General features: G+C 36.8%; 2 protein-coding genes across 14 annotated transcripts in view; one reads left to right on the forward strand and one right to left on the reverse strand.

The window, feature by feature from the left end:
* Positions 1-1,679: 1,679 nt before the first annotated feature.
* Positions 1,680-23,141, reverse strand: LOC144294134 (uncharacterized). Of its 6 annotated transcripts, XR_013361536.1 has the most exons (6): positions 23,053-23,141; positions 17,902-18,066; positions 6,773-7,340; positions 6,246-6,454; positions 5,712-6,043; positions 1,680-5,473 (listed from the first exon to the last, which is right to left on the reverse strand). XR_013361536.1 is itself a non-coding variant. In XM_077865813.1 (4 exons), the coding sequence occupies exons 3-4, from the start codon at positions 6,021-6,023 to the stop codon at positions 5,208-5,210; spliced, it is 468 nt and encodes a 155-aa protein (XP_077721939.1). In that variant the 5' UTR covers positions 6,024-6,043; positions 6,246-6,454; positions 6,804-6,968; the 3' UTR covers positions 1,680-5,207. The 6 variants fall into 6 exon arrangements, 4 of the variants coding, with proteins under 4 accessions (XP_077721939.1, XP_077721919.1, XP_077721930.1 ...); XM_077865813.1 differs by lacking the exons at positions 17,902-18,066; positions 23,053-23,141 and having other exon boundaries at positions 5,822-6,043; positions 6,804-6,968; XM_077865793.1 differs by lacking the exons at positions 17,902-18,066; positions 23,053-23,141 and having other exon boundaries at positions 5,822-6,043; positions 6,773-6,968.
* TMEM161B (transmembrane protein 161B) overlaps positions 5,265-23,198 on the forward strand; it is a 72,776-nt gene continuing 54,842 nt past the window's right edge. For 2 of the 8 annotated variants that reach the window (XM_077865695.1, XM_077865687.1), the window contains exon 1: positions 5,911-6,024. Coding sequence is in view for 1 of the 8 variants with exons in the window: in XM_077865663.1 (XP_077721789.1) it covers positions 6,022-6,024 (3 nt within the window). In the remaining 7 variants the exon portion in view is untranslated. Of the gene's footprint in view, positions 5,489-5,865; positions 6,080-6,559; positions 6,579-7,593; positions 7,633-23,198 lie in introns of those variants that run through there. The other 6 variants (XM_077865726.1, XM_077865663.1, XM_077865702.1 and 3 more) reach the window with 6 other exon arrangements.

The raw sequence follows: 23,198 nt of genomic DNA on the forward strand, positions 1-23,198 counted from the left end.
AATATCAATTCTTTGAAAATTTAAGTTTTTAATGATTAAATTTTGAGATTCATGTGTACTTAAAATATTTTTTATTTCTACTTTTTGTAATGATGGACTTGATAATTTAGAATAGTCCTTCTTCTGGAAACAACTAGAAAAGCTGAACAAAATATAAAACAAACATCTGACAGCATTAGAGAGCTAATGAGGCAGTGGAAAATCTGGGGAAAAAAAAGATTAGTCTAGCATTCATGACAGATCTTCTTTTGAGGTATTTGCTGATTCCTGAGACGATAGCCTGAACAGCTTGAATAGCGCTTCCGACTGGAGTTAGAAAGGCAAAAACTGGAGTTCAGAACCTGTGCTGGTAAACTCTACAGACTTCAAGTTGAGACCCCAAAAATCTATACCCCATATGAACTAGAAGTAGACCTGCTCAGAGTCTAATCATCTCAATCTCTGACTTGATTAAAGTAATTTTAGCTTACTAGTACCTAAAACCCCAGCCAGGAAACATAAATTCTTTCTGCAGAAAATATCATTTTAGACTTCAGAGTATAATTTCTTCCCATAATAGTTGGTATTCAATTAAAAATAACATAACTTAACAAAATGTTATAAATAAAAATAACATAAGTAATATAAAAAAATACAAGTAATAGGGGCATCTAGCTGGCTCAATCAGAGGAACATGTGATTCTTGTTCTTGGGGTTGTGAGTTCAAGTCCCACATTGCATGTAGAGGTTATTCAAATAAATAAATAATTAAACTTAAAAAATATATATGAGACATACGTAAGTAAATGAGACAATATGATAAACAACCACAGCAAGAAACAAAGGATCTTCAGATAATAGCAGACCCCATAGTTAGACACAGGTTTTAAATAATCATGCTTAATGTGTTTGAGAAAAATAAAAGATCAGATTGAAATAGATAACTGGTAGACAACTAGAAACCATAAAACAGAAACAAACAGAAATGCCCATACTGACAACAACCAAACAAGTAATAACTGAAATAAATGGTTCAACAGATAGGTTTAACAGGTGAGAGACTATTCAAAAGGAAGCAGTGAACTCAAAGAAAGGTAAGAATTATCCAGAATGAACCATGAGAGGCAAATGAATGGATACATAAGGGATAATGTGAAATGATCTAACATACATTTAAGTGGAGTACCAGAAGAGGAGAAGAGGAAAGAATTGTGGAGAAGCAGTAGAAGAACTGGGAATTTTTCAAAATAGCATAAGAACATTATATCCCAGATTCAAGAAGCATTACAAACCTCAGAAAGAAAACAAACAAAATCCAAAACATTAGTTAGATCATAATAAAACTGCTTCAAATTTAAGACAGACATCTTAAAAGCAGCCATAGAAAAAAGAGATTACTTTTAAAAGGGCAAAAATAAAACTGACATTATTTCTCAAAAAAATTATGGAAGCTGGAAGCAATGGACTGTATCTTCAAAATGATAAAATAGCTAATTCAGTAAACATGTTTTTTGAAAATGAGAGTGAAATAAAGTTTCAGGATACAAAAATTGACTTTATTACCAGCAGATATTTATAAAAAGAAATACTAAAGCATGTTCTTTAGGAAGAAGAAATAATGATCCTAGATAGAGGCTCAGAAACTCAGGGTCATAAAGCGCAAGAGACAGGTAAATGGTTGAATAAATATAAATGCAGAGTAATTGTGTAAGAATGATGTATTTAGGAATTGGAGACATTAAGTATACACTATGTATGTAACATAAGGGGGGTTGGTAAATATAGTTGATGTGTTCTCAGGTTGTTGTACCATCCAACAGATGGGAGAGGCACAATACAAATTACTAAAAGAATATTTAACTCTCAAGCTGATGGGGTGAAGGAAATAGAAGTAAAAAATTAACCTAAAAGAATGCAAAAAAGGACAAAATTGACATAAGAGACATAGGACAAATAAAGACCAATTGCTATCTTAATAGATTCAAATCTAAGCATATTAGTAACTGTGTTACATGTAAGTGGATTAAACACTTCAATTAAAAAAATACTATCAGAGTAGATTTAAAAAATATATGATCTCATCCCACTTTTCAGGTTAAAATGCCTTTCTCATCACACTCAGAATAAAATCCAAATCTTTTCCTGGCTTTCAATGCCAATATGACTTAGCCCCTTCATACTCCCTAAACTTACTCTTTTCTTAGTCACCATGCTCTCAACAGTTAGGCTTCTTTGGTTCCTAAAATATTCCAAATTAGTTCATGCCTCAAGGTTTTGTACTACTGTCCCCTCTGCAAACATGATTTCCTCAATTTTTGAAAAGCTGGATTTTCCTGTCAAATAGGAGCTCAAATGGTGCTTTCTTAGAAGCTTTCCTCAGTCACCTCATCTAAAAGCCATCTATTTTAATTGCTTGCCTAGCACTATTACTACCTTATGTTTTTATTTATGGTCTATTACCACTGAAATGTGAATTCCCTCATAGTAGGGACTGAGTGTCTAGGGACTATTTACCATTATTTCTCCAAGTCTAGAACAGTGACTGAAACACAATAGATACTTAGTATTTAATGAATGAAAAAGTTAACTTCGTTTTTAAGCAGTTAGGTATTATGATTTTGTTTATTGCTCTTGGTGGCTGTTTAAAGACTCTCCGAGTAGCAAAAGGTATCAAATGAAACCAAGATCCCATTTATATATGTTAAGGATCCTTGAAAATGTGCAGAGTATACTTTGTGTAAAATTTGCAGTAGTTATTGTAATTAATTAGGTATGTGGTGTGGTCCTAGATGCAACTTTAGTAATATATAAGTAATGGAAAGTTTCAGAGGAAAGCTACTGAATTATTAAAGGGTTGCAATGTACTTCTGAAGAGCATTTTTCTTTTGTTTTTCCCAAATTAGTAAGATGAGAATTATAGAGAGGTTACAAGGCATAATTTTGAGAAAGAAAGAAGCTCCTTTCATCCATTCTTAAATAAAAGATAATTTTTGAAATTACTCCCTTACAGAAAGGTTTAGAAGGTAGTTCTAGGAATGGTGATTGATCTATTTTGGTAACTTCCTTTTTTAACTTTGTTCTATGTTTAGGATTTTTTTTTTTTCCTCCAAATCAAAGCAATCATACTGGTCACAACTTTGTAGCCTACTCTTTTCACTTGGAAGACAAACTTTTTCCATTAGAAAGACTAATAACTTAAAAAAAAAAGGTAAATAAAATCCCACTAAGTATACATGATAGAATTTGACCAATCTCTTATTCCTAATGATCGTTCCTATTTTTTTAACCATTATTAAGTATTGCTGCAATCAACATTTTTGTTCAGAAAGCATTTTTTTTTTTTTTTTGGTTGGTCCATAAAGCATTTTAAGAGCAACGTAACTGAAGTGACTTTGTCCATAACATTCATTTAAATGGTATTTACGGGGGAGGTAGTCAACACAAAAAGAAGGTCCCAGCTTTCCAGGCACTTATGTCTAAACTATAAGGAGGAAAGTATAAAGACATCATATAAGCACATATTAATCGTATTTACTAAAGAAAAGCAAGAGTAATGGAAATTTCTCAGAAGGGGAGTTAATCAGGTAAACATTTTGCAAAGAATATGGAGCTGGCCTTTGAAAGTGATAGGTGTTAAAGACTGAAAGTGTTCCAGGTCAGTGTGGGTGTTGAAGGAGGATGTAACTTTTTGCTGGTGTTCTTATGTATTTGAGAACAGTTCTCACTCAGGACATTGCAACTCAAAACAAAGCCCTAATTATAAGCAGCCAAGACTTTTTACCAAAGATTGGACTCCTAATTCCCTTGCAAGACTACTGAATTTCTTCCTCATTTCTATCATGCACATTTTTTATTCCCTTTCATAATTTTCCCATTTCTTTGAATCTCTGTCAAAGACTCTCATCTACTTTAGGGAATACAAATAGGTAAATCCCTCAACTATACTACATGCAGAAAGTAAAAATATTATAAAATATCTATGGGATTAAAAAAAAAAAAAAAGACCGGGAGATGCTGCCTTTAAACATACATGGTATGCATTTTAATCTTTTCTAAAAAATGTCACTTGTAACAGATTTTTCATACTGTAACAGAAACTGGAATATTAAAGGATATTAACCGAGGGTTATTTTCAACTTGTCAAATGCCAAATAAGGAACCCCATGATCTTTTAAATCATAAGCAGGTAACGAATACGGACTGTGATTTCCTTTCGTGGTTTTACTCTGGCAGGAATGGATTCCACCCTGATAATAATTCCTGTCTTACTGTCACATGGAGGAGAGGCTTTGTGAACCTCAAGGAGGCTGCCAGGTTTAGGACGGATGTAAGAACCAAAGTGTCAGAAATGAAAGAGTAAGACTTCACACAGTGTGTTGTCACTGACAGACTGATAGCCAGGTTCCTTCTCCACCTTTTCTTCCTCAAGGATAGCAGCTGCTTCCCGCAGATACACAAGCAGAACGACTCCAGTCCTTCTCTACCACGCTTAGCATCTGCAGATGCCCTGGGGCTTGTCTATTTACAGCGTCATCCCTATCCAGCAGAGGTAGGACCCTCGGGGAAGTTCTGGATGGATTCTCAGCAGGTCTGTCTCACAAACTATCTCCCAGCCCCACCCCACCGCCTGCTGCTTCCAAGGTCCTTTCTCTTGTCTGTCACATTATTATTCATCTCTCCCCAAGAGAAAATTTAAGAGTCAAAAACAACTCATACACTCAGTCTCTAGCCCCTTTTCTAATATAAAGCAATTGCCTTGTGGATGCTTCTTTGCGGATGGCTCAGAAGTGGTTCCAAGGGCCCTGCGACCATTCGTGGATTGGCTGCCATGCTCTCCAGGTACCCTGACAAGCAGGGTGCAACAACACCTCTAGCCACCGCTGCCTGCCCAAACTTTTGACTTCTTGGGAAGCTTCCTACTTTACCTTCCCAATTCCACCTTTAGGGCAAAACTAGACAGCGGCAAAAGGAGATCCTAAAAATGAAATTGTAGATACAGCCACGTCTTAAGCACGGATCCCCAAGTTGCGAGACTAGTTTCTGGGTTCAAGGTTTTCTGTATATCCACTTCAAGCACGCCTCCAGGACTGTGCCTTATGACCACATAAAAAGGCACAGGCAACAGAGTTGAAGCGCACAGATTTTTTTTTTTTGGGGGGGGACGGGGAAACCCGACAACACAAATTTAAGGGGTGCATAGGAGTTTCACTTTTTTCCCAGCCGATGATCTATATAGTTTTTGTTTTTTTTAAAATAGAAGGAAACCGTCCATACTGGAATGTCATAAGTAGGCAGAACTGTCCTGGTTTCTCTGCTCTTGCTCCGTGTTCTTCTGGTTTCCACTGGTCTGCGGGAACAGTGAAGAGACGTCTCAGGATCAAATTCCACTGCCCAGCGGAAGGGGAGAGCTGCAGGGCACACTGAGGCAGGTGAAAGGACGACTCAGGGACAGCCAGGTCTGCGGAGATCCGGCAAGGCTCCAAGAAGGGGCAGCCTGCAAAAGGAAAAGGTAACAAGAAAGGGCGTGGCTCAGCTGGAGCAATTGATGACTGTAGTCCCAGCTGCCCGGGCACGGCCTGTGGTTTCCTCCGTCACTGCGGGGTCGCCCCCCGCCCCCGTCATCAACCTGCGCCCCCATCGCCCCCCACGGCGAGGATGCACTCGGGACCCAGCCACGCAGCCTACCTCCGGCTCCTCACTGGCGCTGCACGGCGCGCCGCCCGCCCACCTACCTGTGCTGCGCCTGCGCCTCCCTCGCGCGCTCTCAAGGTCGGCGCCGCCCCCAGCCTCTACCCTCAGCACCCACGGAAGTGGCAGGAGAGGACGTCCTGCGTCTCCTCACCTCTGCGTGGCGTGGGGTCGCCGGCGTTCAGGAGAGAGGGGCGGGACTTCCTGTCCCGCGCGGGCCGAACTTCCGTCAGAGCCGGAAAACTCTGTCCCTCGCGTTGTTTTAAGAGGCTCCGGGCGGCGGGGTGGGGAGGGAAGGTCCAGGACGGTCCCGGGGACTCCAGGGCGTCCTGTCCGCGACCTGTCCGCGGCGCCATGGTGAGTCTTCCTGTGAAGGCTGGAGGAACAGCAGTGGGGAGCAAGGGGCCAGGAGGTCAGTCCTGGGAAGGTGGCCAGTCGGGTGCCCAGCTGAGGATGGAGCGGGCTGGGGCTGTGGGCTGAGCCGCGGGGGCCGCCCCCCCCCCCCACCGCCCCGGGGCTCCTGGGCGCCCGAGGAAGCGGCAGCCGCCCCGCCCAGCCGTGGGGCCCGCCTGCGCTACGGAGTAGGCGGCCGAGGGTCCGTGGCCCATTCACTGCGTGCGGCGCGCGGCGCCAGGTGGTCCCGGAGTTGACCTTGCCGGGCTCCTCGTCGCCGCCCCTCCCTCTTCCTTCGGCTGCTCGGCAGCAGCCGAGCACTTAAGATCTTAGAAATAAATCCCTTTAGCTTCTCCAGGTGGTCACAACGTATCCCTTCGTAGAGGGTCACCACCTGTCACTCAAAGAAAGGGCCAAGTCGGCTTGCCTTGCACGCTCAGCCCATTGGAAATCGGGAAGGGTGTCCGTCTGTCCAATGAAAAATTCAGGCTTCATTCATAAGGAGAGATTTTTATTTGGTAAGGAATATCGCAAATGCTGGGGCAAATAGAAAGAATGCGCTAACCGTAAGATTCGCAAGGGTCTCGAAAGTTAAGCAAGAAAAGGTTTTTTTTTTTTTTTTTTTTTTTTTTACCCCTCTCTCTTTAGGGAGAAGTTAAACAATCCTAGAAAGCGCCCAGGTGTGTGGGGAGGTGCGATGAAAGGGAAGTACCGGTTGACTAGTAGGTCGGAGATTGTGTTACCCTCGGTCCAGCCGGTTCTGAGGAGGAGCTGTGTTAAGCTGACAGCTTCAAACCCAGGGCGGGCCAAAGTTCAGGAACCTGGGGAAGGATGATCTCAACCAGAATTTGAGTAACAGATATTTTGTTCCAGTTAATTCACGGGGACAGGCCATTCAGCCGGTCACTGATGATGAAACAGAGAATGGGAAGTTGCGGGCTTTGTCCTTGACCTTGTCATAGGTAAACAAGTGGGACGTCTTTGAGTTTTCCCTAAGTCCTATGGGGGCTGGTGGTTCATTGCAGTAAGCCCCTTTCCAGAACACAAAAGGGAGTGGGAGGCATTTCTTAAAACCTTTGCTGTTTTCCAAGATCACAGGGGTCTGGTAAAGTTCAACATGGTCAATTATTTGACTATATAAGAGATTTCAGGTTCTCATCCGGAGGGCAGTCTGTCTTGGAATTTAGTCTCAGTACACCACGCTTTTCCAGGACCAAATGTTGACATTGTTCAGCTGTTGTGTTTGATGTTGGACTTCTCAATGACTTTGAGAAACTTAGCTGTGAAAGGAAAGAGCTTAAAAATGTGGTTTCTGGTGCAGTCTACCAGCTAATGTAACCTATGACACTTTTGGGCACTGGGTGGGTGTTTAACCTCAGTGAATAATAACACTCTGTATTGATTAAGAGGTCCCCTCCCCGCTTTTGTATCAGTGGAGACAAAGATAGGGAATAGGAGAATGAGAAGGAGCCAAAGACAATAATTAGCCTCTCTACCTCTACTTCCCCACCAGCCTTAATTTTACATAAAGGAAGAATCTGAGGACTAGAAATAAGCATCAGTTTACCCAAGGTAATAATAGTTTGGCATAGCTTGACTAAAACTCAGATCTCCACTTTAATTTAAGCTCAGTTTTGGACTTCTTGCTCTGAAAAGTTAAATAAAAAATACAATAACAATCCTTAAATTTAAAATAGCCACAAAGAAGCTGAATGTGAATTTATTTCCAGTATTCTGTAAGAGGAAGACTCAAAACTTGTAATTTTGTTTTAGGTTAAGGTAAACTCATGCAGTTTCTCAAAATGTCACTTAAGAGAATGTCACCAACTACCAGCCAGGTAGTTGAGTCTATTCTGGTATTGCTTACATTTCTGTGTTAATTTACTTTACTTTAGTGTTCTCGATCATGAAATTGATGTCTCTATATGCAAGTTTGGTCAAAGTGTTTGGAATATATCAAAAGACGGGGTTTAGCCATTAAATGAAGTAAGGGGTTGAATTTATTTTGATTACAGGTTGGTTAAATTAAGGACTTTTGCATTGCTTCGACCTAATGATGTGCAAAGCACGTAGTACTTGAACTCAGAAGACCCACATTCTGTCCATTATTAGTGATAGGATTTGACAAAATCACTTACCTTAGGAAAGAGTTCCAGTTTCCTCCTAGATAAGAAAAGTACGGCTTGATGAAGATGAAAACACCGTCTAACTCTCACATTTCTGATTCTATGACTTTAGGACCTTTTTCAGAATAGGTATATGTTTCTCATGAAATAAAATTTAGTCTCCACCTTTTTTCTTTATCTTTTTGATTTTTCAAGTTTCATTTGTTTTATCATTTTTTTTTTTTAATACATCATGTAGAAATCTTTGGGATCTTTGTCCATATGTTTGGGCAAGTATTTCACTACTGTCTGAAGTACTACTTCAGAATGGAAAACAAGGTCTTGAGACTTCTATATTATTTACTTATTTTAAAGATTTTATTTACTTACTCATTTAAGAAAAAGAGAGAGCGTGTGTACCTTTAGCTCAGGTCTAGATCTTGGGGTCCTGGTATTGAACCCCCAGTTGGGCTCTCTGTTCCGCAGGGATTCTGCTTCTCCCTGTACCCCTTCCCACTGCCATGAGCACACATGCGCTCTCTCTCAAATAGTAAAATCTTTAAAAAATAAAGTGTGTGGGCATAGGGTCGTTCATAGTACTCTCTTATTCTTTTAATGTCCATGAGGCCTGTAGTGATGTCCCCTCTTTCATTTCTGATATTACTAATTTGTGTCTCTTCTTTTTTCCTCAGCCTGGATAGAAGCTTACTGATTTTATTGATCTTCTCAGATAACCACTTTTCCATTTCATTGATTTTTTTTCTGTATTGATTTCTTTCCAATTTTATTTATTTCTGCTGTTATTTCTTTTGCTTCTGCTTGCTTTGGATTTAATCTCTTTTTTTTTTTTTTTTAGTTTCCTAAGGTGGAATTTTAGGTGTTTGATTTTAGATATTCTTTTCTAATATTTGCATTCAATGCTATAAATTCCCATTTAAGCATTGCTTTTGCTGTGTCCCATAAATTCTGATTTGTGTTTTCATTTAATTAAAAATATTTTGAATTTGTCTTGATTTTTTTTTTTTTTTCCTTTTTGAGCCATGTGTTATTTAAAAATGTGTGGTTTATTATCCCCATATTTTGGGATTTCCCAGTTACCTTTCTGTTACTGATTTCCAGTTTAATTCTAATTGTGATCTGAGGGCAGACATTGTATGATTTCTGTTCTTTTAACTTTGTTAAGGTGTGTTTTATGATCCAGAATGTGGTTCTTGGTGAATGGACATGTGTAGCTTGAGGGATGAGTTTTCAGGTTTTACCAATTAGCCATACTGTGGCAGAGATTTGGATTTCTCAGTTCTCTGACTTTTCCTGTAACTTCTCTCCTTCGCTGCTTCTTTCCTAAAGAAGCTTAGTTTAGATAATAGTAGAGACTGTTCAAGGTGCCTGGGTAACTCAGTTGATTAAGCGTCTGACTCTTGATTTCTCATGGTTCTGATATCTAGCTCCACATTTAACTTAGGATCTAAGACTCCCTCTTCTTCTCCCCCCCACCCCCACTTTCTTAAAAAAAAAAAAAAAAAAAAAAACAACCAAAAAACCTCTCAAAAACAAAGTACAGATTGTTCTCTTGTTTAGCATTTGGTTGATTCAAGATTAATTCTTAAAACTAGCTTATTCTCTGGACTTTGGTCCACTTTTTAAATAGTTTAGTTCTTTCATTTGTTCTAGAGTAAAAATGTAAAGCAAATTTAGTTGATTTTAGAAAATCAGAAGATAGTTGAAAGTGTTTATTTCTAAGAGAGAATTTTTTTATTTTCTTAATATTGTGCCCATGTTACTAAGTCAAGCATGAACACAACTTGCTGCAAAGAAACTTTGAAGAAATAAACTTGTTTTTCTACTCCTTATGTACCACCTGCCCTTGAGTTACAGGGAAAAAAATTGTTGAAGTTCTGGTAAAATATACATTCTCTTGGTTTTGATTGATATGATTATACATTTTGTTTTACTCAGCATTTAAAAATCATGCTCTTATCTCAAAAGTATTATTTAGTCAATCATTCATTATTTGTTAAGCACGGTGTATCAGCTGTATCTGTATTCATGGCAACAGGGATATAACTGGTTTTTTTTTTTTTTTTTAAGATTTTATTTATTTATTCATGAGAGAGACAGGGAGAGAGGGGCAGAGACATAGGCAGAGAGAGAAACGGACTCCATGCAGGGAGCCTGATGTGGGGCTTGATCCCCGGACTCTAGGATCACGCCCTGGGCTTAAGGCAGGCGCTTAACAAGCCTCTGAGCCACCCAGGAGTCCCATAACTGTTTATTAAGCAGAGATAGTCTTGCCTTTGTGCAGTTTATGTTTTACTGGGAGATTCTGGTGATAATCAAATGAGACATAATATATGTTAATCATGACAAATGTAACAAAGATAAAGTAGGGTAAGGGATAGAAAATTATTAGTGTAGTTATTTTAGATAGGGCATTCAGGGAAAGCCTCAAGAAGAGGTGACATTGGAACAAGTTTGACTATGTATTTAGCATATATGCCTGGTGTCTATACATATTTATGAACAGTACCCTAAAAATATACTGTAATATTAGGCACAAAGTTCATATTGTCTGTAGCTATATTATTCTTTCAATAAAGATAATATTAACCTTTTTTCCAAATAGTAAACAGGAAAGTTTTTTTTAAATAAACCTCTATAATAGTAGATAATATTTTATTTAATAGATTGATTTATGCTACCTTTATTTTTAAAAAGGTTTATTCATTCAAGAGAAAGAGAGAGAGAGAGAATCTCAAGCAGACTCCACACTGAGTGTGGAGTTCGACAGAGGGCTCAGTCTCAGGACCCTGAGATTGACCTGAGCCAAAATCAAAGTCTGATGCTTAACCAGCTGAGCCACCCAGGTGTCGCTCTGCCACCTATTTTTAGTCTTTTAAGTTACTATAGTTCTTGAAAGACACAATTCATTTACTCAAAATATCCTTATTTTACATTCATATCTTTCAGTTACTTAAAAGACTTAGTAATGCCATCGTTAAAGTAGATTAAAGTATCTTGTGTTTTGCCCATAAAGAAAAGATTTAGAAAAACCTGAAATCATTTCAGCTTTTGATACTTTGATATTGAGACTCAGGATCTTAATGTCTGATTATAAGGCTTTATTTATTTATTTATTTAAAAAATTTTTTAAGGCTTTATTTTTTTAAAAATTTCTAGGTAGTATGAAAAAACAATGCTCATCTACACATATTTTTAAAAATGACGAGAAATTCCAATACATATATGGCATGGAAAGTGTGCTTGAACTAGAACTAGATGACCTCTATAGTTTGATTCAAGGTTCTGTGATTCTGAATATGTGAAACTGAATATCATTTGTTTACTTGAATGCACATTGACGGGATAAGGAGGGTATAGTCAATTTGGAGTTCAAGAAGAGTTTCACAAAGGATTGATTGGATTAAGTCTTTTAAGGGTAAGTGGAAGAATGTTAGGTAGATAAATTGAATTTTACTTTTCATCAATAACACTAATTAGTGACAGTTATTTAGGTGTTAATATTTACCTACTCATATTAATTCATTTAAATCTTCATGAAGTGTTTAATCTTGAATTTTTTTTTATCTCTACTTTTTTACCTACTTCTTTTAAAAACCTCTATCCTACAAGGTGTAGAAATGGAGGCACTGCAAAATTGGAGTAACTCTTCCAACGTCGTACAGCTAGCTAGTGGCAGTGGAATTTGACTTTAACCCAGGTGGTTTGGCCATTGTACTGTTGTGCCAGTCTTTTTTTTTTTTTTTTTTTTTTCTGTTGTGCCAGTCTTACCATTTATATTTGATAGGTTTTAACTTATGAGAGTATTAATTTCTAAAATGTTTCCCTATAGAAATAATATGCCGTTATATTTCTAGAAAACCTTTCCCAACCTAGTTAATAACTAATATTACCTCTTATGTAGTATTAGAGAAATTGTTACAGACCTACATAGCACCAATATTTAGCCTAATTTAGGTGCCAAACACATTGGACACTACTGCAGTCATAAGGGTTCAGTCCTTCATATTCCCTTCACCTTAACTGCATTCAGTTAAGGCATTCCTCAAACAGAATTTATTTCCGTCGTGCCTGGGAATGGGCTTCTGGTAACACTGATCAGGTGAGGAGTAATTAGAGAACTGGTGATGAATTTGAATTTATCATCATTGTAAGGAGAGTGTCACACTTGTTGCAAGCCTGTCTCATTGTTAGCCCATTTCTTTTTCTGAGGGCTCTAAGGATTGACTTGCTCCTTTTCCTTTCACTTGAACTACTTGTTGTTTCCAACTAGAACTTAGAATTTTCCCCGTTGTGAAAAAGAATATATTGTAGGCTACCCTCCCATATGTTCACACATCATAAAGGTTTTTGCTGCTAGGAGAGTTTTATTTTTAAAGATTTTATTTATTTATTCATGAGAGAGAGAGAGACAGAGACAGAGACACAGGCAGAAGGAGAAGCAGGCTCCATGCAGGGAGCCCGGTGTGGGACTCCATCCTGGGACTCCAGTATCACGCCCTGGGCCGAAAGGCAGACACTCAACTGCTGAGCCACTCAGGCGTCCCATAGGAGAGTTTTAAAAATCACTTTCCTGTGTTACTTCCAGCTGACCATAAACTCTTGATCATAAAGATCTTTTAGGGGAAAAAAGTAGAAGCTCTAGATGATATGATAAGGCTTTGCAATAAATTCTTTGAAGTAGAGAGGTTTGGATTGTGAAGAAATGTGAGATGGAAAATTCTAAGGGACATTGGAGAGCGAAAGGGAGACTTTTCTCCACCGGAAATTACGAAGAAGGAACGGCAACAAGCTGTTCTGCTGTGTATTATAAATACATGATTATAGACTACCATCAGTTGATGTTACAAATAAGGCACTCTAAGGCTATGCAATGCTAGGGCTGCTTTTCTTTTTACAATAAACAATACTTTTATCTTTGTGATAAGTAGTAGAAGCCTTTTGAAATACTAATCTGATTGCTTATTTTTTTAATGTAGTTATCTATGTCTGCCCTTTACATACTGCTTAGCTAATTTTCGTTATCTTTTACCTTTTGTTTGCCAGTGTTTGCCCAAATATAATGATCTACTTAGAAAAGCAGTGCCACACTTTACTGCCTTTTTTTCCTGAAAGAAAAAGTCACATTGGAGGATTCTGCTCCATCATAACTCCATTAAGTTAAATGTTTATTAAATATTTTTATTATTCCACTTTTAAAGTATAAATGATTGAGTAAAAATGTTTCTTTATGGTTTATGAACCTATGTATTCAAGTATGAGTGCTTATGACTAGAATCATTTGTTTCTGAATACAGTCATTCTCAAAAGAAAAGCCATGACTTTTTCCTGAAAGGTTTTGCTTTTATTAATAGTTAAATTATGTTTAAATTCATGCTTACTATCTCTCTCCACCTTTTCCCTATTAGATTAATTAACATTAGGACAGGGAGGCCTCACTATCATTTGTTACTAGACAGCTTAGTTGGTTGGGTAGGGCAGATGCTAACTAGAATTAGAATTAGTTGCAAACTAAATGTGTTTTCTAATCAGGAGGGACAGACAAGACAACTTGGGTAACATTCATTATAATGTTAAGTCATAATTATAATCGAAACATTAGCTCTTTAAGAGTAACAGTCTTTCCCAACTTGATTTTAACTATTATTTATTGAGTGCTTATCCTTGGTTTTGATAGAAAGCTTCTCACTCAGAAGTATTTAAGGTCATCATAGTTCTCCTGATAGTCACTGAAAGAAAATTGCAGGCCACAAAAAAACAAATCATTTAATAAAAGAATTGGCCAAATATCCAGATAAACTTAAAAAACAAAACAAAATAAAACTGTAGAACTATTGATATTCACAGATCTCTTTAGAGAAATTCCTACACACCAGTATTGAGGGGAGACTGCTGGGCAGTGGGCTAGGTGTACTCCACATCAATTTGTAGCTCTGGTTTACTTGTAGGTCTTCTATAAATTTTAGCTCATTTAATCCTTATGAAGAAAGAATAATCATTCCTATCAGCAGTAAATGCACCTCACAGGCTTTAAAGGTGATTTAGAAATGTATATTTACTAAATATATGAATGCCAACAATCCATTGTATATTTAATTAAAATATTGCAGTCATCAACAATAAGATCTTGGAAGATTTTGGCGATCCTTTGCCAATTCTTGTCATTTTGTAGATAAGGAATAAGTCCCAGAGGGCTTGTCTGACTGCTACTAATGACAAAATGACTTTGATTTTCTTTTTTTTTACGTTTAATTATTCATTATATTAAAATATTTACAATAAGTGCATCTTTCTACTAGTTAAATTTTCTTGACTTTTGTATACGGCTTAAAATTTAGAGTTAAGCTGAAGTTTTTATTTTAAATTTATTTGATGAATCTTTATCAGTGTACTTACCAAAGTTGTTATTTCTAGTTTGTTTAAAAGAAAGTATTTCTAACACGTATCTATTGTATTAAATTGAGAGGATTATTTTGTACAAATAGATAAACCTCTTTCTCTGAGATACAGTATATTATCTGTTGATCTTAAAGTGAATAACTTTCTTTATGCTAAAGTTCAGTGCTTGGCATATAGTAGGAACTTGAAGGTAGAGAAAGATCCTGGGCAAATTAATGCTTTATCCTTTTATTTCATCTAAAGGGTAATATTCATCATATATTGAAAGCCTGCCGTGTTGGGTACTTTCTGGGAAGTGGGTGTAGGGCTTTAGAAGTGAGATGAATACTGTATCAGTGGGGCAGAGACCCTTAAATTGTTGGTCATGGTTGAGCATGCTAAGTTTTTTAACAAGGAAAGTTTTATAAGGGAAAATGTTGAGGAATGGATAGGAGTTGGTCTGAAGTAGATGATTTATAAATGTCAAATATAAATTTATTAGTTTTGACTACAAATATACCCCCTACATATTATTTCCTGTAATGTCAAAAACACAGCTAAGGAAGAGTACCAGAATAGCGATGCCTTCTTCCATTGAACCTTTTGTTACTTATCAATACTATAATGAAACATTTATGCATGTCTTAGAGGTGAAGTGACTTATTAACATCTTTAAAAATATTTCATTCTTCATCAATATTTTAATTACTGGCTGGTATTTTATATGAGATACTGCATAATTTACTCAACCTACTGTAACCAGAAAATCATCTTTTAAAATAAAAAACCATTAATTTCAACACTAACATATTCAAACGGTTAATTATATTTAATTAAAGTGCCCTCTATTCTTGTTAAAAAATGTTCTTGTCCTGTTTGTTGTTTGTCTTCCACTTTGCCTTATCAACTTATAGCAAGGAAAATGTCTTAAGTTTATTTCTAAATTCAGTCAAATTCCAAGGAATGGTTTTATATCATCATCTTAAGCAGGAATTCTGGAGCTTTTATTTTTGAATATAGTTAGGTTAAATTCATTCATTTTTCCAATGTTGTAGGTCTAATTAAGATATTTAGGATGTACCAAGACATTTTATTGAGGGTTTTTTATTTTTGACCTTAAACTTCATTAACTTTTTTATTTTGAGTTCGAAAATAGCAAAAATTTCTGTTTGTACTTTTTACTTTAAGAAATTAAAAACATGTTCTGTGTTCTGAAATGTGATGCTGCAAACCAAACACATTCTGTAAGCAGTTAAACTTGAAAACCTATGCGCTTGAATTCAAATTAGGGCTGTTGATAATTGTATTTTACTGTTTTCTTTCTCTCATTTTACCTTCTCATTTATATAATTCTTTTGGTAGTATTATTTTGAAGTATATGAAATTGCTGTTTTGTAGGTCAAACCAGTTAAATATCTGTGATTTCATATGATTCAGTTAATAAATTTATATTAAATCAATGGGTGACCTTGTTTAGCTGGTTTTCTATACAAACCTTTTGTTATTTTCATTTTATTTATTTAGCAAAGTTTTCCTATTCTTATTTCCAGACCTGTTTATTGTCTGTAAGGGTTGGAGCTATGTTACAAAACCAGAAAAAGGCCAGGGTAGTAGACCACATAACCCTAAGATTCTCCTTACCTGTTCATGATTGTTTTATGCTGCTTTTACCTGCTTTGGCATTATATGGAAGAACTTCTCATATTAAATCTCCATTAAATCTAGATAGCCCACAATCCTATTAAAGACCCTACTAGAAGTAATCATTTTTTACAAAATCTATCTGGGATCCATCAGTCATTCACATGTATAAGTTTATCAGACCTTCTTCTGAGTTTCTAGACCTCTTCTCAGTCATATTGCCAAGATCCTGGCCTTGGCATGGTTATTTTCCCCATTATGAAGATACATTTTTAAATATATTTTTATATGTCGGTCATTCTAGTGTCCATCAGATTTTCCTCTTATTGCTCATTTTCTACAAAGAATAATTGTGTCCATTATTTCCATCTTTACGTAATCACTTCAGTTTTATCCCTATCAGCTGATGCTACTGTCCTTGCAGAGATACTTTTTTTTTTTGCAGAGATAATTTTTTTTTAAGTTATTTTATTTTATTTTATTTTTTATTTATTTATGATAGGCACACAGTGAGAGAGAGAGAGAGGCAGAGACATAGGCAGAGGGAGAAGCAGGCTCCATGCACCGGGAGCCTGACGTGGGATTCGATCCCGGGTCTCCAGGATCGCGCCCTGGGCCAAAGGCAGGCGCTAAACCGCTGCGCCACCCAGGGATCCCTGCAGAGATAATTCTTAATCTTTTGCCTAATTCCCCTTTTTTCCTTTAAAAATCTTTTTGATTTTGGTTTTGCTTTTTTTTTTTCTTTTTAAGTAAGCTCTGCACAACATGGGACCTGAACTCACAAGTGAGTGTGTGCAGGAGTTGCACACTCCACTGACTGAGCCAGCTAGACTCCTGGTTTTTGCTCTTGTTTTTTGAAGCAGTTTTAGTTTAGTTCTTATGGTGTTGGTTGGACTATTTCAGAGGACTTCTAATTTACCTCTTTGCTTCCAATTACTTTTAACTTTTTAATTTTTCCCCACAGTGGCAGTTAACCTTTCTAAAATATATTTGATTTGGTTCATTCCAGTCTTAAGATCTTGGACTCTGAGTACCTGTGTGCAATCCATATCAAAGTCTACAGCTTGTGAAGTTGCTCATAATTTTGGATCATGCCATTTACTTCTTAGTATCTATCTAAACTTTTTTTCCCCTTTTTTCTGTAAGAATGGGATACTTCTTTAACCTTGTAAGATTAGGTCAGATGTCACCTCTGAACCAATGTTTCCTAGTTCTCCCATTTAGATTTAATCACTGCCTCTTTTGGAGTGTTCCCAAAGCACTCGCATTGACCTCTACCATACCTTATCACATATAATTTGTAGATGGAAATTAGGAGTGGTTAACACTTTAAGAGTTTGATTAAATTACATGATGCAAGATATGAGTTGTTCCCTCACCTTGAACTTAGATACGGATTGGTTCTAAGACATAAGGTAGATTAGATTATAGCCAAAGCAGTGATATTTACATATCAAAAGATAGAATAATTTTTAGATAGATTTTTGTCTAAGGAAAGAATGTGCCAATTGGAATGCAGTTTTATCAGTTGAAATTCTAGAAGCTCAAATAGCCAAAATTGAACATATTTATCCAGAACTATTTACCATTGAGAGTGTTTTATTTTATACTCCAGCTATTCTCTGTATTTCTTCAAACTTTAGCACTGCCTGCATAAGCCATCCCTCAATTCTACCTTTTGCTCTAAATCACTACTCACCTTGGGGTACCTGGGTAGCTCAGTTGGGTTAAGTGTATGACTCTTGATTTTGGCTCAGGTCATGATCTCAGGGTCATGGAATTGCGGTTTCAAGCTCGGCGCAGAGTCTGCTTGGAATTCTTTCTCCTTCCCGTCTGCCCCTTCACCTGCTTGTGCTCTTGTGCTCTAAGTAAATAAATAAAATCTTAAAAAATAAAAATAAATTACTACTCACCAGGCAGCCTACTTAAAATTTGACCTCCAAAGGATCATTAAGACAGTAATTGAATATACCCTTAGTGAACTTGAATGTCTGATCCACTTGATAGTTTTATGTTTCACTGTAAATTAGTTGATAAAACTTTTACAACTTCATTATTGTCAGTTTTTCATGTAGATAGTACCAGCAAAGCATGTTTTCTTTGTGTTCTGAAAAACTGAGAATGTAGCCGAGTTGCTGTCCTTAGGAAACCTGCCTCAGGTTTGTTAGTCCACTTCAGTTTCCTTCAGTCTACAGATTTCCTGCCCAGGGGCTGTAGGATTCTATCAATAGGCTAAAACTTCCTGAAATAATCTTTGAGATATTCCTCATTTTTATTCTACATTTGTTTTCTTTCATGTTCAGTCACACTCAGTTAATCTGACTGGTTTCCTTCTGACCTACTTTTATCTTTTTTCCCGCCTAGTCTCAACTGCTTCTACCTTAGTCTTAGGTGTTCTCTTTAGTTGATTAATATATTGCTATATCTCATTTTTCTTATGTTACATGGATTATTTCATCCTTGTACCACTGTCTACTGAAAAGTTTTTCAACACCTCAGCTAAATGTGTCCTCTTGGTTATAATGATTCAACAGTGTAAAATTTTGTCTTCATCTTATTTCTCACAATTCTTTGACATATGATACTAAAGTTTGCTTTGATTGAGCTAGGATTTTCACTGTCTCATGGTTACTCTATGTTCCCATTTGTCATGTAGCCTGGAATGCCCTTCATCTCTGATTTCAGTTTCCATGTTAGGTTTTGTCTACTCTGTGAAACTTTCATATCCGGTTTTTTTCTATTTCTGTTTCTACATTTCTATAATGTTTGTTCATCATGCCATGCAATTTTATGCTGCAATATTGCTGTAGTATATTTGTTGTTACCTTATGATAATCTTGGATTTTAAGTTCTGATAAGACTGATTCGTTGGTAGTAATGCCCTTCATTCAGTCGTTCAACAAATATCAAGACCCGTATTATGTGCCTTGAACTATTCTAAATGTCATTGTGTCATTTGGGATATAACAGTCATTGAAATGCAAAATTCCTTTGCCAAGTTCCTGATAACAGCCAGCAAGATATTGGGTGTATGTTAGACAGCTTGTACTTGTAAATTAAATTTTTGTTTGCTTTTCTTATATGTAGATGTAAATAATTCTATAGTGACATGATTTGGACTTAACATGATTTTTAGCATTGTTTGAGTGAGATCCTAACTCATTTGTCACATGACATATAGTGATAATATAGTTCTTATCACCAAAGTAAGGGACATTATATCTATAGTACTGCTACTATCTTTTGTACAGTTCTTCCTCTCAAACCTGAGCTTAGCTGTCTTGGTGCTGCTGGGTGATCCGTCATCTATTCTTTGCATGTTATTCAGAGTGATTTTTCTTAAATATTGCTCCAATGGTACTACTTTTCATAGTTTTCCCATAGCCTTCGGGTTAAATTCTAAACCCATTTCATTTTGAAGCAGGTATCACTGATGGTCACCAGACTGAGCCATTGGGTCTTGACTTAGGCTTTATGTTCCAAAGTGTCCTTTCACAGTTTTTCATCCTTAATCATTTTTTTTTCTCTCTCCTTTTGCTGTGTTTTCAAAATCTTCTGCCTGTCTTCTCATCACTTTGTATTGTGATGGTCCATTTACTTTCCTAGCTCCCTGACTGCTCATTGGTGACAGGGACTGTGTTATTTCTCCCTATTGCATGTGAGCGATCTAATGATCATCAGCACATGTATTTTGTTGGTTGCTCATTAAATATTAATCAAATGCACTGAATTTAGTGGAAAAAGTATTAGGTTGGAAATTACGGGTTTGGGTTTTGGTTAAGTCTATAACTTTGATCTTTGTTTGAACCCTGATTTCCTCATTTATAAATTATTTAGAGATGGTTTAAGTGCTCAAAGTGTGAATTCTAAGTTTTATATAAATCTAGGTTGAAATAAAATGTATACTTTTAAATTATTTGAACATCGTTAAGAAGTCTATCTCAACATGTCTAGTTATCACTAAAACATGTAAACATTCAAGAGACAAAAACCAGGAAGGTCATTGGGTAATGTGGGGAATTCCGATTGGATGAGGGGCCACCAAATGTGGACTGTCCACAGTGGATGGGGGCTGGCAGCACAAGAGCAATGGGTGGGACAGCAGAGCAGAGACTGCCTGCTGTGGTGAGGGGCCACATTTATAGGGTGGAGTAAGGAAGTAGGGGACAAAGGGAATTTTCCCCGTTTTTGGTAATCTTAGGAACTGTACTTGGCTGTAATTGGTCAGTTAAGGCTTGTGGTTATTTTGAGGTGGGTTGCTTGATGAGCCTTTTTGCATTCAGCTCATGGTCACTATGGGCCCTTTTGCCTTACTGTGGTTTCCATTGCTCAAGCCTGTTGCCTAAAAGCATCCTCTACAGGTAATATCCTTTTTCCTTTTTCTCCCTTCTACCTTCTTCAGGGATATTATACTTGAAATGCTTTGAGGTGGTCTGAGTCCCAAGTATATATGCAAATATGGCTTCTAATGGTGATCAGCCTGTGCTGTGTGTCAGCTGGAGGGCTAGTTTAATGAAACAACAAAATATCAACTCCACTGAGTCTGACACAGAATTCCAAGTTCAAATTTAAAATTGTAGCACTTTGGGACTCTTGGGTGGTTCAGTGGTTGAGCGCTTGCCTTCGGTCCAGGGCATGATCCTGGGGTCCTGGGATCAAGTCCCACATCAGATTCCTTGTGTGGAGCCTGCTTCTCCCTCTGCCTGTGTCTCTGCCTCTGTATCTCTCATGAATAAATAAAATCTTTTAAAAAAAATTGTAGCATTTATATTTAAATTTTAGGAGTTTTATTTTCAATATTGACAAGATAAAATATTAGTATCCGATATATTTTATTTCTTGGAGGATTGTTTAATCTTCCTTGGCAAGAACTTTTTTTAACCTACTCAGAAATAATTACTGACAAAGATCAAAAGGATTATTCTAGAGACTAACTTTGCCTTGCTCTTCATGGCCTCAGGTTAATAGATATGTAAAGGTTGAAACCTAAGTTGCCCTAGTGTTTTACCCTTCTTGGGTGCTTATGAGCTATTTCATAAATGACTTTTCCCAGTTCTAGTTATCAAGAGAATCAGGGCCTAGGGTCAATGAATCTAGACAGAAATGATCTCTTTGGTCAAGTTATTGTTTTGATACATTAATAAAAGCATTAAAGCTACTTGGGTCAGTGATCCATATGGTTGTGTTTGAGTTTTCGGCCATGATGGGCTTTGTAGCCTCACTACACCTCTGCCCAGTTAAAAAGCTTTCTATTGTGAAATATATGGTTGTTCATGGTTAAATTTATTTAATCATTCTCTTTAATTAAAAATGAGAAATGTCCAGGAAATTTTATTTTTAAGTTAAACAGTTCAAAAATTCTGCTTTTGTATAAAAGTAGACATAGATGCTAAGTTGGGCAGTGAAGATAGGTTATTAGAATGGTTTGTTTTAAAGTTTCAAATTGTTGTGTCTCAGCAAATTGAATACTTTTTATATTTTAATATGTTAAGCCCTGCAATGTATGTTGTAATTGCATACTAGTAATATCTCAAAAGTCGATCTAAATTTAGTGTTTGTAGTTTATTAAATAGGTAATATATAATTCTGTAAAATGATTGCCATTTTGAAAGTCTATTTGATGGACTCTTTTCTCAATATGTATAAAAAGGGAAAACTTTGGTGAAATGGTTGCCACATAATTCTACCTCTCCAAAAGATTAGATACATTCTTGGAAAGACTTACTGACTTCTATTAGAGTTCTGTCAGAAGAGTTGCATAATTGTTTAGCACAGTGTGTAGGTGAGGTTTTGAGAAAATATTTCCAACTTTGTTTAAAAAGGTGGAAGTGGCATAATAAAGGAAGTGTGAGATTACAGTTTTGCTTTGACCATTGTTTAGTCAGACATTAACCACTACCTTGAGATTGGTGTTTGCCTTTCTTGGGGTTGTTCTCATTCATTCCTCCTTTGCCTCCATATTTGATAAGCCTCTGAATTTTGCAATAAGATCTTCAGAATGCTAGTTTCTCTCCTGAGTACCAAGGATATCACTGTAATTTAAAGTTTCCTTATTTCTGGTCTGAGTCATTACAGACACCTAATTGATATTCCTAATTTTAATCCAGTTTGCTGATTTTTGTTTTTTGCCTTCACGTGGTTTACATCTTTAGTATTGTCTATCAGTGATATCCTGCTTAGTGATTTGGAATAAGAGGAGAGAGTTGAGCAAAATATCTTCCCCAGTTCATCACATTTATTAGATATGACTAAGATACGACTTCTGCTATTTAGGAGCTTACACTCTAATAAATTGGTATATATGTTTGTGAAAGATTGTACTAGATGACCTTGAAGATTCTGTGACACTATCACTGCTTTAAAGACTAGTTTGAGATTCACTTTGTCCACAAAACTTTCCCTGCCTAAAAACTTATCTTCTGCTTTTAAGTCTATAATCTCAAATAGACCAACCTTCTGACATACTTGCTAATATATTTCTTGGCCTTGTTCTGCCTGAAAGAGTTCTTTGTAATGGCATTCATTGTATGGAGATTGCAGAACTTCTATCACAAACCACACAGAAAATAGGATAGTAAATTCAAGTGATAGGAAATGTGAAAGTAGAAAGGTAAAAATGTAACCTCTTTGATGTTAGGTGAATATAAAAGTGGTCTGAACCTTAACCCAATTGGTAGAATTTAAGGCACTAAAATATCCACAGTAAAACCAGAGTTAAGGCAGGTTTCAAAAGCATTTTAAAAGCAGTCCTGTTTAAGAGCCATTTTTACTTCCTTTTTTTGGAGATCTGTCATATTTTTTCCTCTTTTTTTAATTAGGCATTTGGTCTTTTAGTACAGTAGTTACCCACCCTCACCGCCCTCCCCTTTCCTGCCGTCTGTGGTTTCACTTTCCATGGTTTCAGTTACCCACGGTCAACCATGGTCTGGGAGCAGATGATTCTCCTTCTGATATATTATTAGAAGGTCAGTAGTAACCCCATAGTATGTCACAATG

This window comes from Canis aureus, chromosome 2 (assembly GCF_053574225.1).
Source record: "Canis aureus isolate CA01 chromosome 2, VMU_Caureus_v.1.0, whole genome shotgun sequence".
NCBI lineage: Eukaryota > Metazoa > Chordata > Mammalia > Carnivora > Canidae > Canis > Canis aureus.

Bases quoted from the DNA above. Each gene is read 5' to 3' on its own strand.
- LOC144294134 (XM_077865813.1), bottom strand. From the start codon at position 6,023: ATGGCGCCGCGGACAGGTCGCGGACAGGACGCCCTGGAGTCCCCGGGA. The intron at 5,474-5,821 runs GTGAGGAGACGC...TTCCTTTTGCAG, and splicing joins CGACCCCACGCCACGCAGAG to GCTGCCCCTTCTTGGAGCCT.